The sequence below is a fragment of the Acinonyx jubatus genome, chromosome B3 (genome assembly GCF_027475565.1).
Source record: "Acinonyx jubatus isolate Ajub_Pintada_27869175 chromosome B3, VMU_Ajub_asm_v1.0, whole genome shotgun sequence".
NCBI classification, from domain to species: domain Eukaryota; kingdom Metazoa; phylum Chordata; class Mammalia; order Carnivora; family Felidae; genus Acinonyx; species Acinonyx jubatus.
In genome coordinates this window covers 141,617,660-141,630,094 of record NC_069386.1, presented here as the reverse complement: position 1 = coordinate 141,630,094, position 12,435 = coordinate 141,617,660, and the positions used below count along the sequence as shown (strand labels likewise).

Sequence of the window (12,435 nt, the reverse complement as noted above, 5' to 3'; positions counted from 1 at the left end):
CTCAGACATTGGCTAGAGTGAATAAAAGAGAAGAATGTTCCCCAAGAATCTGTCACCACCAGCCTGCCCTATTCAGCATCTGAGTTTGAATTTATCTTCTGTTTCCACTCAAAAAGAGCTCCATGCCAGGCAGTTGACCTGAAGTGCATCTATGTTAGCAGCATGCCAAGAGGCCTGGCAGAGGGAGTCTAAACCCCATCTGTGGGACACAGTCTCGACCCAGGTCCCTCAGATTCACACGTATTAGGACCAGTCACAGAGCTTCTAATTAGAAACCACCATGGGAAAAAGGCCCCATGAAGAAGAATCAACTAAAAAAACACAGTAACAGGGACTCCTGGGTGGCTCAGTTGGTTAAGCGTCTGACTTTGGCTCAGGTCATGGTCTCACGGTTTGTGAGTTTGAGACCCATGTTGGGCTCTGTGCTGACACCTTGGAGCCTAGAGCCTGCTTCGGATTCTGGGTCTCCCTCTCTCTCTCTCTGCCCTGCCCCTGCGCGCACTCTCTCTCTCTCTCTCTTTCTCTCAAAAGTAAATAAACATGAAAAAAATAATTTTTTAACACAATAACAGAATTGTACAACCCTTTGCCTCCACCCAAGTACAGCATTTAGATCGAAGAGACCCAGAGCATAAAAGAAATATGCTTAACATTTTAAAGAAATATATACAGAATTTAAAACATAATAGTAACCTACTATCGGAAATAGAAATGAAAGAGTCAAAAGAATTTAAAATCTTAATGGGTGATTAAATAGCAGATTAGTCAGAGCTGAAAGAAAATTATTGAACTAGATGACAGATCTGTGCCACGTAGAGAGAGGAAAAGATAAGAAACGTGAAAGAGCAGAGTCCTAGGGGACAGAATCCAAAGATCCATCTAATTGGGATGCCAGAAGAAAAGAGGGTAACAGAAGGCAACATCTTCAGAGATAAGGGCTAAAAGTTACCCAGAATTGATGAAAGACCCGTGTCCTCAGGAGCACAAGCCTTGAAAAAGTTTAACAGAAAGAAATCCACATATACACACTGTGTAGTGAAACGCTAAAACCTCAGATGCCGAGAAGATATTAATATGTCAGAAAAAAGGGCACATGACCAGATATGAGTAATTATTAAAAACCAAACTTCTCGGGGCACCTGCTGGCTCGGTTGGTAGAGTGCGTGACTCTCGATTTTGGGGTTGTGAGTTCAAGCCCCATGTTGGGTGTAGAGAGTGCTTGAAAATAAAATGTTTCGGGGCACCTGGGTGGTTCAGTTGGTTAAGCGTCTGACTCTCGGTTTTGGTTCAGGTCATGGTCTCCTGGTGGTGAGATCGAGCCCCTCATTGGGCTCCATGCTGTGCATGCAGCCTGCTTAAGATCCTCCTTCTCCCTCTCGCCCTGCCCCTCCCCTGCACACGTACATGCACGTGCATGCTCACTCTCAAAAAAAAAAAGAAAATTCTTTAAAAAAAACAAAACTTCTCAACAGAAACAATGGAGACCAGAAGACAATGGAAGATCATCTTCAAAGTGCTAAGATAGAAAAACTGTTAGCTTTGAATAGAGATCTGTTTAAACAACTTAGAGACACAGAGACTTCAGACAAGCAAAAAATCAAGAGTACGAGACATTTACGTTTAGATGAGAAAGGCCAGAGACATCGTAAGAAAACTAAAGGCCAAAAACAAAACAAAACAAAACAAAACCTTATAGGCTAATATCCCTCATGAATATCGATACAAAAAAAAAAAAAAACTGTAATAAAATATTACCGAAAGGAAGATAGCAAGATTTTAAAAAGGATAATACATCATTACACAGTGGGGTTTACAGAAGTAATACACATTTGGATTAACAATCAAACTCAATACATATAATATGCCATATTAATAGAATAAAGAAGAAAATCATGTTATCATCTCAACAGATTCAGAAAAAATATGACAAACTTCCATACTCATTCATGACTAAAACACTCTCGGAAAACTAGGAACAGAATTAAGTAGAAACAAAAAGCATCTATGAGGAATCTACAGCTAATGCATGTACACGCCAAGGCAAAGATGTCCATTCTTACTGTGGACATTGTACTGGAGGTCCCAGCCAGTGCAGTCACTCGAGTAAAAAAAAAAAAAAAAAAAAAAAAAAAGCAAAGGCATACACATTGGCAAAAATGAAGTAAAATGCTTCCTGCACAGGCAGAAGTGATCACCTGTGTAGAAAACCCTAAGAAATCTATAAAATACAATGGAAGTAAAATACATATTAATCAATTCTATTTCTATATGTCGGCGACACAAAATCTGCAAGTAAAATAAACTGTTGAATAGTTCTTATGTTATTTGTAAAGTGATGTTACATTACTTGAGGGTAGACGGAGAGAAGTCAAAGGACACATGTTGTAAATCCTAGAAAAACTGCTAAGAAAGAAAAGCGGGAGGGCCTAAAAAGCCATAGTGGACATAAAATAGAAATATGAAAAAATAATTAGTCTGAAAGACAGCAGGAAAAGAAAATAAACAAAACAAGATAATAAAGAACAGGTGGGATAAGCAGAACACAATTACCAAGATGGTAGACCTAACTGATGGCTCTCAACTGGGGACAAGTCTGTCCCCCAGCCTGTCCATGGGGCATGTGACAGTTTCTGGAGGTTGCTGCAATTGGAGGTGATACAAACGCCATCTGGTAGGCAGAAAGCAGGGATGCTGCTAAACACCTACAATACCCAGGAGAGCACCCCAGACCAAGGTGTCAGTAGCTGTCAGGCCGAGAAACTGACTTAAACCCAACCATATCAATAATTACATTCAATATAAATGGCCTAAATATGCCAATTATCAGGCCGTCTGGCTGGCTCAGTCAGTAGCGCTTGCGACTCTCAATCTCAGGGTCGTGAGTTCAATCCTCATGCTGGGCATAAAGATTACTTAAAAAGGAAAAAAAAAGCAGGGGCGCCTGGGTGGCTTAAACATCTGGCTTCAGCTCGGGTCATGATCTCGCAGTTCATGAGTTTGAGCCTCACGTCTGCACTGTAAGCGCAGAGCCTGCTTAGGATTCTCTCTCCCTCTCCCCACCCCCCTCTCTACCCCTCCCCTACTTGTGTATGCGCGCTCTCTCTCTCTCTCTCTCTCTCTCTCTCTGAAAATAAATAAACTTAAAAGAAACTAGAGATTGTTAAACTGAATAAAAAAATAAGACCTGACTTCATGTTATCTTCAAGAAATGCACTTTAGTTATAAAGGCACAGATAAACTAAAGGTAAGAATGGAAAAAGATATACCAGGCAAACTCTGATTGTAAGCAAGCAGGAGAGGCTATACCACCACCCAAGTAGACAAGGAATATCACCAGAGATAAAAAAGAGATACTACATAGTGATAAAAGGATCTATTCAATAAATAGACAACAATCCTAAATGTGTAAGTACCAAACAATAGAGCTTGAAAATGCACGAAACAACACAACAACGTGACTATATTGAATACCACTGAACTATATACACTTAAAAATGGAAAAATGATAAATTTTATGTTCTGTATGTTTTACCACAATTTTTAAAAATACGTGAAGCAGAAACGGACAGAAAGACAAATGCACTATTTCTGTGGATGGATTCAACCCTCCCGTCATGGTAACTGACAGAAGCAGGCTATCGAACGCCCGGAAGACCGAACCACACGGTTGCGTTAGCACGAGTCTGCCAAAAAGCAGGACCTGCCAGTGGAAGCAGACATGCGCGGCATCTGTCTGGGCAAACCCGGCCGGAAGAGGCGGGGAGCACTGTCAACTCACAGCGAGCGCAGGTCTGCGACCTGAGACGGAGACAAGGGAAGGAAGGGGAGTTGCACAGGCTAATCTCCAACCGCAGTGCAGTTCTAGAAAGCTGTGGCCTTGCCATCAGGAGCCCCCAAGCCAGCGTCACTTGTCAGGAGTCACCAGCTTCATGGGCGTAGGTGTGCCTTGTGTCCCAGCTGCACCCAGTCACAGGCCGGGAGCGCCAGTGGGAAGCGTGGTTCTGGGTGGGCACAGCGGCAGGCTCAGGGCTCCCCAGTTACATACACCCCCGCAGGGAGAGAGGGCAATTGAGATGAGGCTATCACCAAGTGCCACACAGAATAAAAAGACACAGGTGGAGAAAATATTCGAGGCTTATTTTTCACGACTGGATCAGGATACACAAAACCTGTTTTAGAAAACGGAAGGCACAAAGCCACCATCCATCTTTTTAAACAGTATTTCTATTTCATAAAGCCAATCCTTCATTTAAGATATTATTTAAAAATGGGATCTTTACAGGGGCGCCTGCGTGGCTCAGTCGGTTAAGCGTCCAGCTTCGGCTGGGGTCACGATCTTGCAGTGTGTGAGTTCGAGCCCCACGTCAGGCTCTGTGCTGACAGCTCAGGGCCTGGAGTCTGCTTCGGATTCTGTGTCTCCCCCTCTCTCTCTGCCCCTCCCCCACTCACGCTCTGTCTCTCTCTCTCTCTCGAAATAAACATTAAAAAATTAAATGAATGCATTGCTGATTTACAATGAGATGCACGCTGAAGATTAAGCAATCGTGTTTACTGATGGCTTCACTGTGCTTGTCGTGTGGACACGAACAACGTGTCCCTTTCAGGGGCTCTCACGGTCCAGGAAAAGGACAAGACCCATCAACACATACAGGAACCAAGCATTACTGTCACTGACACACAGGTACGGGGGGGCCACGGGAAGGACATGGTCAGCTCCGACGGGTATGAGGGGCGGGGCAGACAAGATTGCTGCCTTCACGATGCCAGTTGGCTGAATCCCAAGTGCCTCGTGGCATGGGAGTCTCTCGTTTCCATTTCTACAACGATGAAATACGTTCACATATACAAGACTACATACGACATGACTTAGACAGCTGCTTAGATGGTCATAAAATGAACGTCCACGGAGTCCCGACCCAGCCTGGAAAAGGGAACGTCGAGGGCACCTTTGAAGCCCTCTGGGCCCTTCTCCCTACCTGCATACCCTCATGCCACCAAAACCACTATCCTGGAATTGGAATTTATCCCCTTGCTTTTCACAGCATTCATCACATGTGCACGTGCCCTTACGCACTACGGTGCACACACGTGCCCAACACAGACTCAGACTGGTGAGTGAGCACGTGGAGGTTCTGGCCCTCAACCTTCCTGACTCAGAAACTCAGTTTTTTCAGTGTCCTATTGTGTTCAGTGCCCAGGGTGGTTGCCTTGTGGGCATCTCATGCACAAGAAGTTAAAGTTTAAGCCAAAAAGCCAGTTTATTACTTTACAAAGAACTAACGGTCACACAAACCAGAATGCTCACGTACGTAGGACCTGTACATTCTTCCCCACTGGATGATGCGCATGGGCAGCAAGTCTTAGTCAAAAGCTGCTTGGCTAGCAGAGAGCAATTTCTGAGCAAGCCATGGTAAGCGTTAGGGCCGGCCATGCCAAGGGGGTCTCAGCTCTCAAAGGGACTCCCAGCTGCACGGGTAATTCGGCCCGATTTTTCCCAAGTTACCCATTAGACTATACGCTCTCTTCCTGCTGTCACATCCTCTTTTCTTTTTCTTTTTTTTAAGTTTATTTATTTTGAGAGAGAGAGAGGATGAGCAGAGGAGGGGTGGGGGGGGTGGGTGGACAGAGGATCTGAAGCGGGCTCCGTGCTGACAGCAGAGAGCCCAATGCGGGGCCAACCTGGGTCAAAGTCGGATGCTGAAGCGACTGAGCCACTCAGGTACCCCTCCTTTTTTCTTCTGATGTAGGGACAGTTCAGTCTTATTCTGGCCTGGGAGTCACTCTTCTGTCTCTTTAAGGAGACTCTGTCCATTTCAGGGCTCATCTATTGTATGCTGACTCCTACATTTCCCTCCTTTCCAACTTCCCAGGAGCACTTCTTGCTGCCTTGTGGCAACTTAACCCCCCTCAAAATGGAAATCTAGCGATAAAAAAATTTAAGAAGAGACTGATTTGAAAGAAGCCAGTGATGATTTTCTGAACAAATACTTCACCACCAGGGTAGCATTCCACCAACCTCCTCAGGCTCCTTGGCAGGCGGTTTTCCCTTCGTACACAGGACAAAACTGTACGAAGGGGAAGCGTTCTTTGCGAGTGAGCTCATGGGAGCTGTGAAATGTGACAAGGCTTTCTTCATGAGTGTCTCTCGATATGCCAAAGCTTAACCTTTAGGAGAAACTGCTAGCATATCAAATAATAGATCGAAAATACCTAGAGACATTTAAGAAGACTCTAGTAAGATATTCATCAAATTCAAAAGAACTGTTTCACTTTTATCCTTCTTTTACTAACACAGAACCACAGTTTAAAGTTTAAATATTTGCATAACTATTTGATGATCCAAAAGTTAAATCAAAGCATCCCCTTTTCTGGAATAATTTCCTTAATTCCATAGGGCAAATTGGAGTAGGGAACATCCACTGGACTTGAAGGAAGTCCCTAGGGCCCGGGACACCACCACTAGAGAAATCTTAGAGACAGAAGGCAAGGTTACCTACAAAGGAAAACAATTCGACGGCCAGCAGGAGTCCAGCAGTGGAAATGATGATGATATAATACCTTTAAAGTGTTGAGACAAAATAAACATCTGAAGTGGGGTAGGGATCAAGTTTCACTTTCCCCCAAATACTCATATCCAAATGTCCCACACCATTTAGTAGAACAACCTTGTAATAGCATCTTTGCAAAACCTCAAGCAATCATATATGTATGGATTTTCTGGGTTCTCTGTTCTATTCTTTTTGATCTGATCTCTTTATCTATTCTTGTGCTAACAACCACAATCAGCTTAATTACTGAAGGTTTATAAGCCTTGCTAACCCAGTAGAGCAACCCCTCCCATCTTGTTCTTTTGCCATTAGTATCTTGACTCTTCTGGAGTCATTACAATTGCAAATACAATTTTAAATTACCATTAGTTAATGAGTTGAAGCAATCCATGCTGAGGATACCAGTGAAACCCTATACCGCAATGCTACTGACATGCCAGAATTTAGATCATAGGATCCTAGTCAGTTAAGCATCCAACTCTTGATTTCAGCTCAGGTCATGATCTCAAGGTCTGTGGGATCGAGTCCCAAGTCGGGCTCTGTGCGGGGCATGGAGTCTGCCTAAGATCCTCTCTTCCTCTCCTTCTGCCCCTACCCTGTTTTCTCTCACGTGCATGCACTCTCTCTGTTGAAATAAATGAGTAAACTTAAAAAAAAAAAAAAAAAATACACACACACACACACACACACACACACGTATATACACACACACATACTTGGTAAAAGTTAAGGAAACATTCATAACATTCTGAAGCATGAGTTTCCTGACTGGAAAACATCACAGACATGTTCCCATGCTCAGGCCTCTCCTTCCTTCCACTGGGAATATTCTGCCCCCGCTGTAACAGCACGTCCATCATGCTGCTCGCTGTCTTTGGGTCTCCATGCAGCTGTCACTGCTCAGCGAGCCCTTCCCTGAACTTCCTATTTAAAATTGCAACGCCCCGCGCTGCAGCTCCTCACCCCCTCCTCTGCTTTATTCTCCCCTCAGACCCCCTTCTTGTTCGTCTGTGTGTTGGCGGCTCTGGCTCCCCACTAGACTCCGAGTCCCCTGAGGGCAGGGGCCTTGCCTGCCCTGTTCTGTGCCTCTCCAGGACCTCAAGCGGGCCTAGCACACGGTGAGCACTGGGTACTTTTTTCTTTTTTAATGTTTATTTATTTTTGAAGGAGAAAGAAACAGAGTGTGTGTGTTGGGGGGGGGGGGGAGGGGAGCAGTGCAGACAGAGAGGGAGACAAAGAATCCAAAGCAGGCTCCAGGCTCCGAGCTGTCAGCACAGAGCCTGATGCAGGACTCGAACTCACACACTGCGAGATCATGACCTGAGCCAAAGTTGGACACTCAACCGACGGAGCCACCCAGGTGTCCCCGCACTGGGTACTTATTGAATGAACTCCTGGAGACCCAAGTGCAGACAGGCTGCAGAAGTGAGAACCAGGTAGTGCAGAGACTGCTCTGGGGGCGAATCCGTGGAATTTCCGCCATTCACCGAATGCTAAGAAGAGAGGTTATACAATTACTTTCCAAAGAGAAAATCAGAAGCTCAGGTCAACTTATCGTTCCGGTCTGTTCTTACGTATTTCACACCCATATATTTAACAAGTTTATAACATTTTTATACTCGTTATTAGCTCCTCACAGTTTCTTGTGCTTTTGGCACGAGCTAGAAGAACTTCTTGTGTCTCCATCTGCCCTCTCCCACTAACTCGTGTAGGAAAAAAGGTTTCCAAAAGTATTATTCTTGAAAACACACGACAGGCTGTATTTAGCACATATAAGGTCTGCTTTCCTTCTTTAGAAACAGAACTTCATTTAAAAACATCATCTTTCATCCATGCCACACATGGGTTCATGAGAGGGTAGACTAACTTTTATTTTTATTTACCTTCCTATAAAATCTTAGATTTCCCCTAAATGAAACTAGTTGATGTGTCTCTCAATTTTCACTTGGAAATTCCAGAGACTCTGAATCTGGTTTCCACTGTCTTCCAAATCCAGACTTTTGTGGAGGCCCTGTCTTCTCTCATAGGAAGCGAGCATAATGGTCAGGCAACCAGCTGTGTGGCGTGGAGCGGGAATCTTACCATTTCTTTATTTGAAAAACATGGGAATCGTGCCAAATTATTCTAAGACGTAGCCAGCTCTGAAGACAAAAATGACCAGAACAACAAAACAGTTAATCCATCTCTAGGATCACGTAGCTAATAACCGACAGCCAACACTCAAAACAGAGCTTTGTGTTGTTGTGTTGATGCAAGTAAATACGGGGGCGCCTGGGTGGCTCGGTCAGTTGAGCGTCCAACTCTTGATTTTGGCTCAGGTCGTGCTCTCACAGTTTGTGAGGTAGAGCCCCACATTGGGCTCCGCGCTGACAGCGCACAGCCTACTCGGAATTCTCTCTCTCCCCCTCTCTCTGCCCGTCCCTCGCTCACTCTGTCTCTCTGTCGAAAATAAACTTCAAAAACATTTAAAAAAAAAAAACCCAAAACAAGGAAATGGGAAAATATTCTTGTTACCAAAAAATTCGAATGATTCCACCACATTTAAAGAAAACAAAAAGATACTTCTTCACACCCCCTCCCTTAGCCTACCCCATTCTCAGGCCCACAGAGATTTAGAGAATCATGATGGAGAGTCAGGAGCGCTCCTGCAGACCTTTTCCCGTATGTTTTACAGACGGATATTTAGCTTTCTTTTCCCACCCCAGTATTCTGATTCCAAATTCCGTGTTCTTTCCAAAACGGAATTTTTATTTTGCACTTCCTTTGTGATTTTCCACAATTACGGGTTTGTATTCTATACCAAATGGGTGCTTGAAAAATGTTTTGGATACTTGGGGCTGTCAAGTTTGGATTTTGGCCCCAGTAAAATACATTTTTTTCTGATCCCTCCGTCAGAGAAAGCCAGCGGACGTATACATATAATATATGACTTTTCCTGGAGTCCCCTCTTCATCTGCTGGTTCCAAGAATTTGTACTTGATTCTCCCAAACTCTGGGCACCCCTGGTGCTAGGACATCACCTTCCTTCAAAGCTCATGGGGCTCATCATAGGATAAAGAGAAAGCTAATTCTAGGTAAAACTATAAAACTGACGGTCAGGGGTAACTGTAGTTTCATTCCGGGGAACATTACACTCGCTTTTCTCTAAGTTTTTGTGAGTTTGGTGGTGAACTTTAAAAAACAGTCATATAATTATATTTTAAAAAGGACAATACAATGGTATCAATAAGCCACATGTGTTTTATAACAGAGAACTGGGTTGAAATGCAACCCGAGTAAAGGGTCTGAATTCACACTTGGCCCCTAGCCCACACAGCCCACAAGGGTCCCAGAGCTGACCCTGCCCCAGAAGCAGGTTCCAGCCTACAGTCTCATGTGCGAGGCCCCACCCGCCTTTCTGGCCTTAACCCACGCTGCTCCATATCCTTGCCCTGTGTTCCACTTCCATCCAAATACACTTTCTGGAACACACACACACACACATGTGCGCGCGCTTCAACCCTACACCTTAATGCCAAAGATGACCTAGCAGTGAATTAAAACCTAAGGGGCTAGCAAATGTACCCTGCAGTGTTAGAGGTCAGAAGAGCAGGCACCCGCGAGAGGAGTACTGACTGGCAGCCGGCGCTGGGAGTCTACTGGACTGCTGAAGACGTTCTGCATCTTGATCTAGGGATCACACGGCTGTACAACTAGGCTAATTCACCAAGTTGTACATTTGAAATTCGTACGCTTTATGTCAAGTACACTTCAACTAAAAAGTGAGAAAACAGAGTGAAACAGAGAACCAAAGTCTGCTCTACTTTAAACTTGTTGAGACACGTTTTATGACCCAGAATATGGTCTCAGTGAATGTTCCACGTTTACTTACGAGGAACACACCCTCATCTGCTGTTGGGTGGAACGTTCTGTAAATGTCAATGAGACAATGTCAGCTGATGGTGTCACTCAGCTCTTCTATATTTCTATATCCTTGAGAGACGAGTGCTGAAGTCTCCAACTAGAATTGTGGATTTCTTGGTTTTTCAGTTATGAGACTTTTTGCTCCGTCTATTGTGGAGTTTGCTTGTTAAGGTACACACATTTAAGGCTGCTGTGTCTTTTCCAACGGAATGGCTCTCTTTAACCTTAGTTATTTCTTTGCTCAGACTACTTTGATAATCACATCGCCACTCCAACTTTCTTTTAATTAGCATTTACATGACATACCTTTCTCCATCCTTTTAATTTTGTTTAATGTTTATTCATTTCTGAACAACAGAGAGAGAGACAAAGCACAAGCAGGGGTGGGGCGGAGAGAGAGGGGGCCACAGAATCTGAAGCAGGCTCCAGGCTCTGAGCTGTCAGTGCAGAGCCCAACGCAGAGCTTGAACTCATGGACCACAAGATCATGACCTGAGCTGAAGTCGGACGCTTAACAGACTGAGCCACCCAGGCGCCCCCATCCTTTTAATTTTTAATTGAGTTTCTTATGAACAATATATAGTTGGTTCATAATTTTTTCCTCCATTCCAGTAACTTCTTTTAATTGATAAGTACAGATCATTTCCACTTAATATAATTATTGATACGTTTTAATCAGGTCTATCATTTTGTTTTCTTTTTTCTTTTTTTACTGTTTATTTCTTTTGAGAGAGAGAGAGAGACAGAGTATGAGTGGGAAAGGGGCAGAGAGAGAGGGAGACACAGAACCTGAAGCAGGCTCCAGGCTCTGAGCTGTCAGCACAGAGCCTGACGCAGGACTCGAACCCATGAAATGTAACATCATGACCTGAGCCGAAGTTGGACGCCCAACTGACTGAGCCACCCAGGCACTCCTAAACACAAAAGTCTTGTCTAAAGATGTCCATAAAAGCCCACTAACTACAGGAATAGTAGAGCCACACCAGGCCATGAGGGAGAAGCCATAACTCAGTCACCTTGGGAGTCTCTCACAAAAGCCGCGTACTCAATAAACCACAGATATCGACTAAGTAGGTGAATTTGACGATGATGTGTCAATATTTATTTAGTGCCTGCCAGCATCTACAATACACAGACGTGCAATGCCTGAAGTCAACCAACACAGAACAGAGGTTGGCTGAGATTCTAACAGCAATGTTCTATAAGGAGAGATCTTATTTCAGATGTACCTGTTTGGGTAGCTAGCCAATACTGATACTAGTCCTTTCTTCATAATAATTTCAGCACAATAACTAGAGATCATTTAACCAAGTCAGTCAAGGTACCCTAAGAAACAAAAATATGTAGAAGAAAGTACCAACTTCCAAAGTTTTCTATTACATATTAACACTAAAATGTTCTCTTTTAAAGTGGTGCTAAACTTCTAGAGGCAGGGGGAGAAAAGTAAAAACAAAAACAAACCAACGTCTTTAGTTATATTCCACTTCAATTAAAGATGGTTTTCAAGTAGTGTTTGGGTGAGATACTAAGGCCAAATCGGAAGTCAATTACCCCATCCTAGGAGACACGAGCGTGTCCAACGTCGGCCATGCCTCTTGCATACTAAGGAGTAAAGAAAAGCAAGACTCACCTCAAAGTTGTACTTCTTCATCTGGTTGAAGTGTCTGCAGTACAGATAGAGCATGCCGATGCTGCTGCCCACCGCGATGTAGTCCCCATTGGTGTCGAGAGCTGTGAGGTAGACCACGACGGAGCGGAAACCCTTCTGGACCTTTGTGGGAATGGCATTGAGGAGATAGTACAAAGGGCAGAACTCTCTGAAGGTAACCGGTTCTGATACTGATGCCATGGCCGAGGTTTCCGCAGATGATCTTCAGGCAGGAAAAGGAACGTTTGATTGGCATCTGGGGAAACCTGGGGGCTAAAGAACAAGGCGTTGTAATTCTTTCAACGTCTGGTCACGCCAAAGAGAAGTCATGTTTAA

At 44.1% G+C, this 12,435-nt stretch overlaps 1 protein-coding gene across 6 annotated transcripts in view; it reads right to left on the bottom strand.

Annotated features, from left to right (window-relative positions):
* The window catches only part of TECPR2 (tectonin beta-propeller repeat containing 2), a 107,930-nt gene that overhangs the window by 82,026 nt on the left and 13,469 nt on the right, over nucleotides 1–12,435 (bottom strand). For all 6 annotated transcript variants that reach the window (XM_053224957.1, XM_053224960.1, XM_053224959.1 and 3 more), the window contains one exon: nucleotides 12,082–12,372. In XM_053224957.1, the coding sequence (XP_053080932.1) occupies nucleotides 12,082–12,300 (219 nt within the window). In that variant the 5' untranslated portion in view covers nucleotides 12,301–12,372. The remainder of the gene's footprint in view (nucleotides 1–12,081; nucleotides 12,373–12,435) is intronic.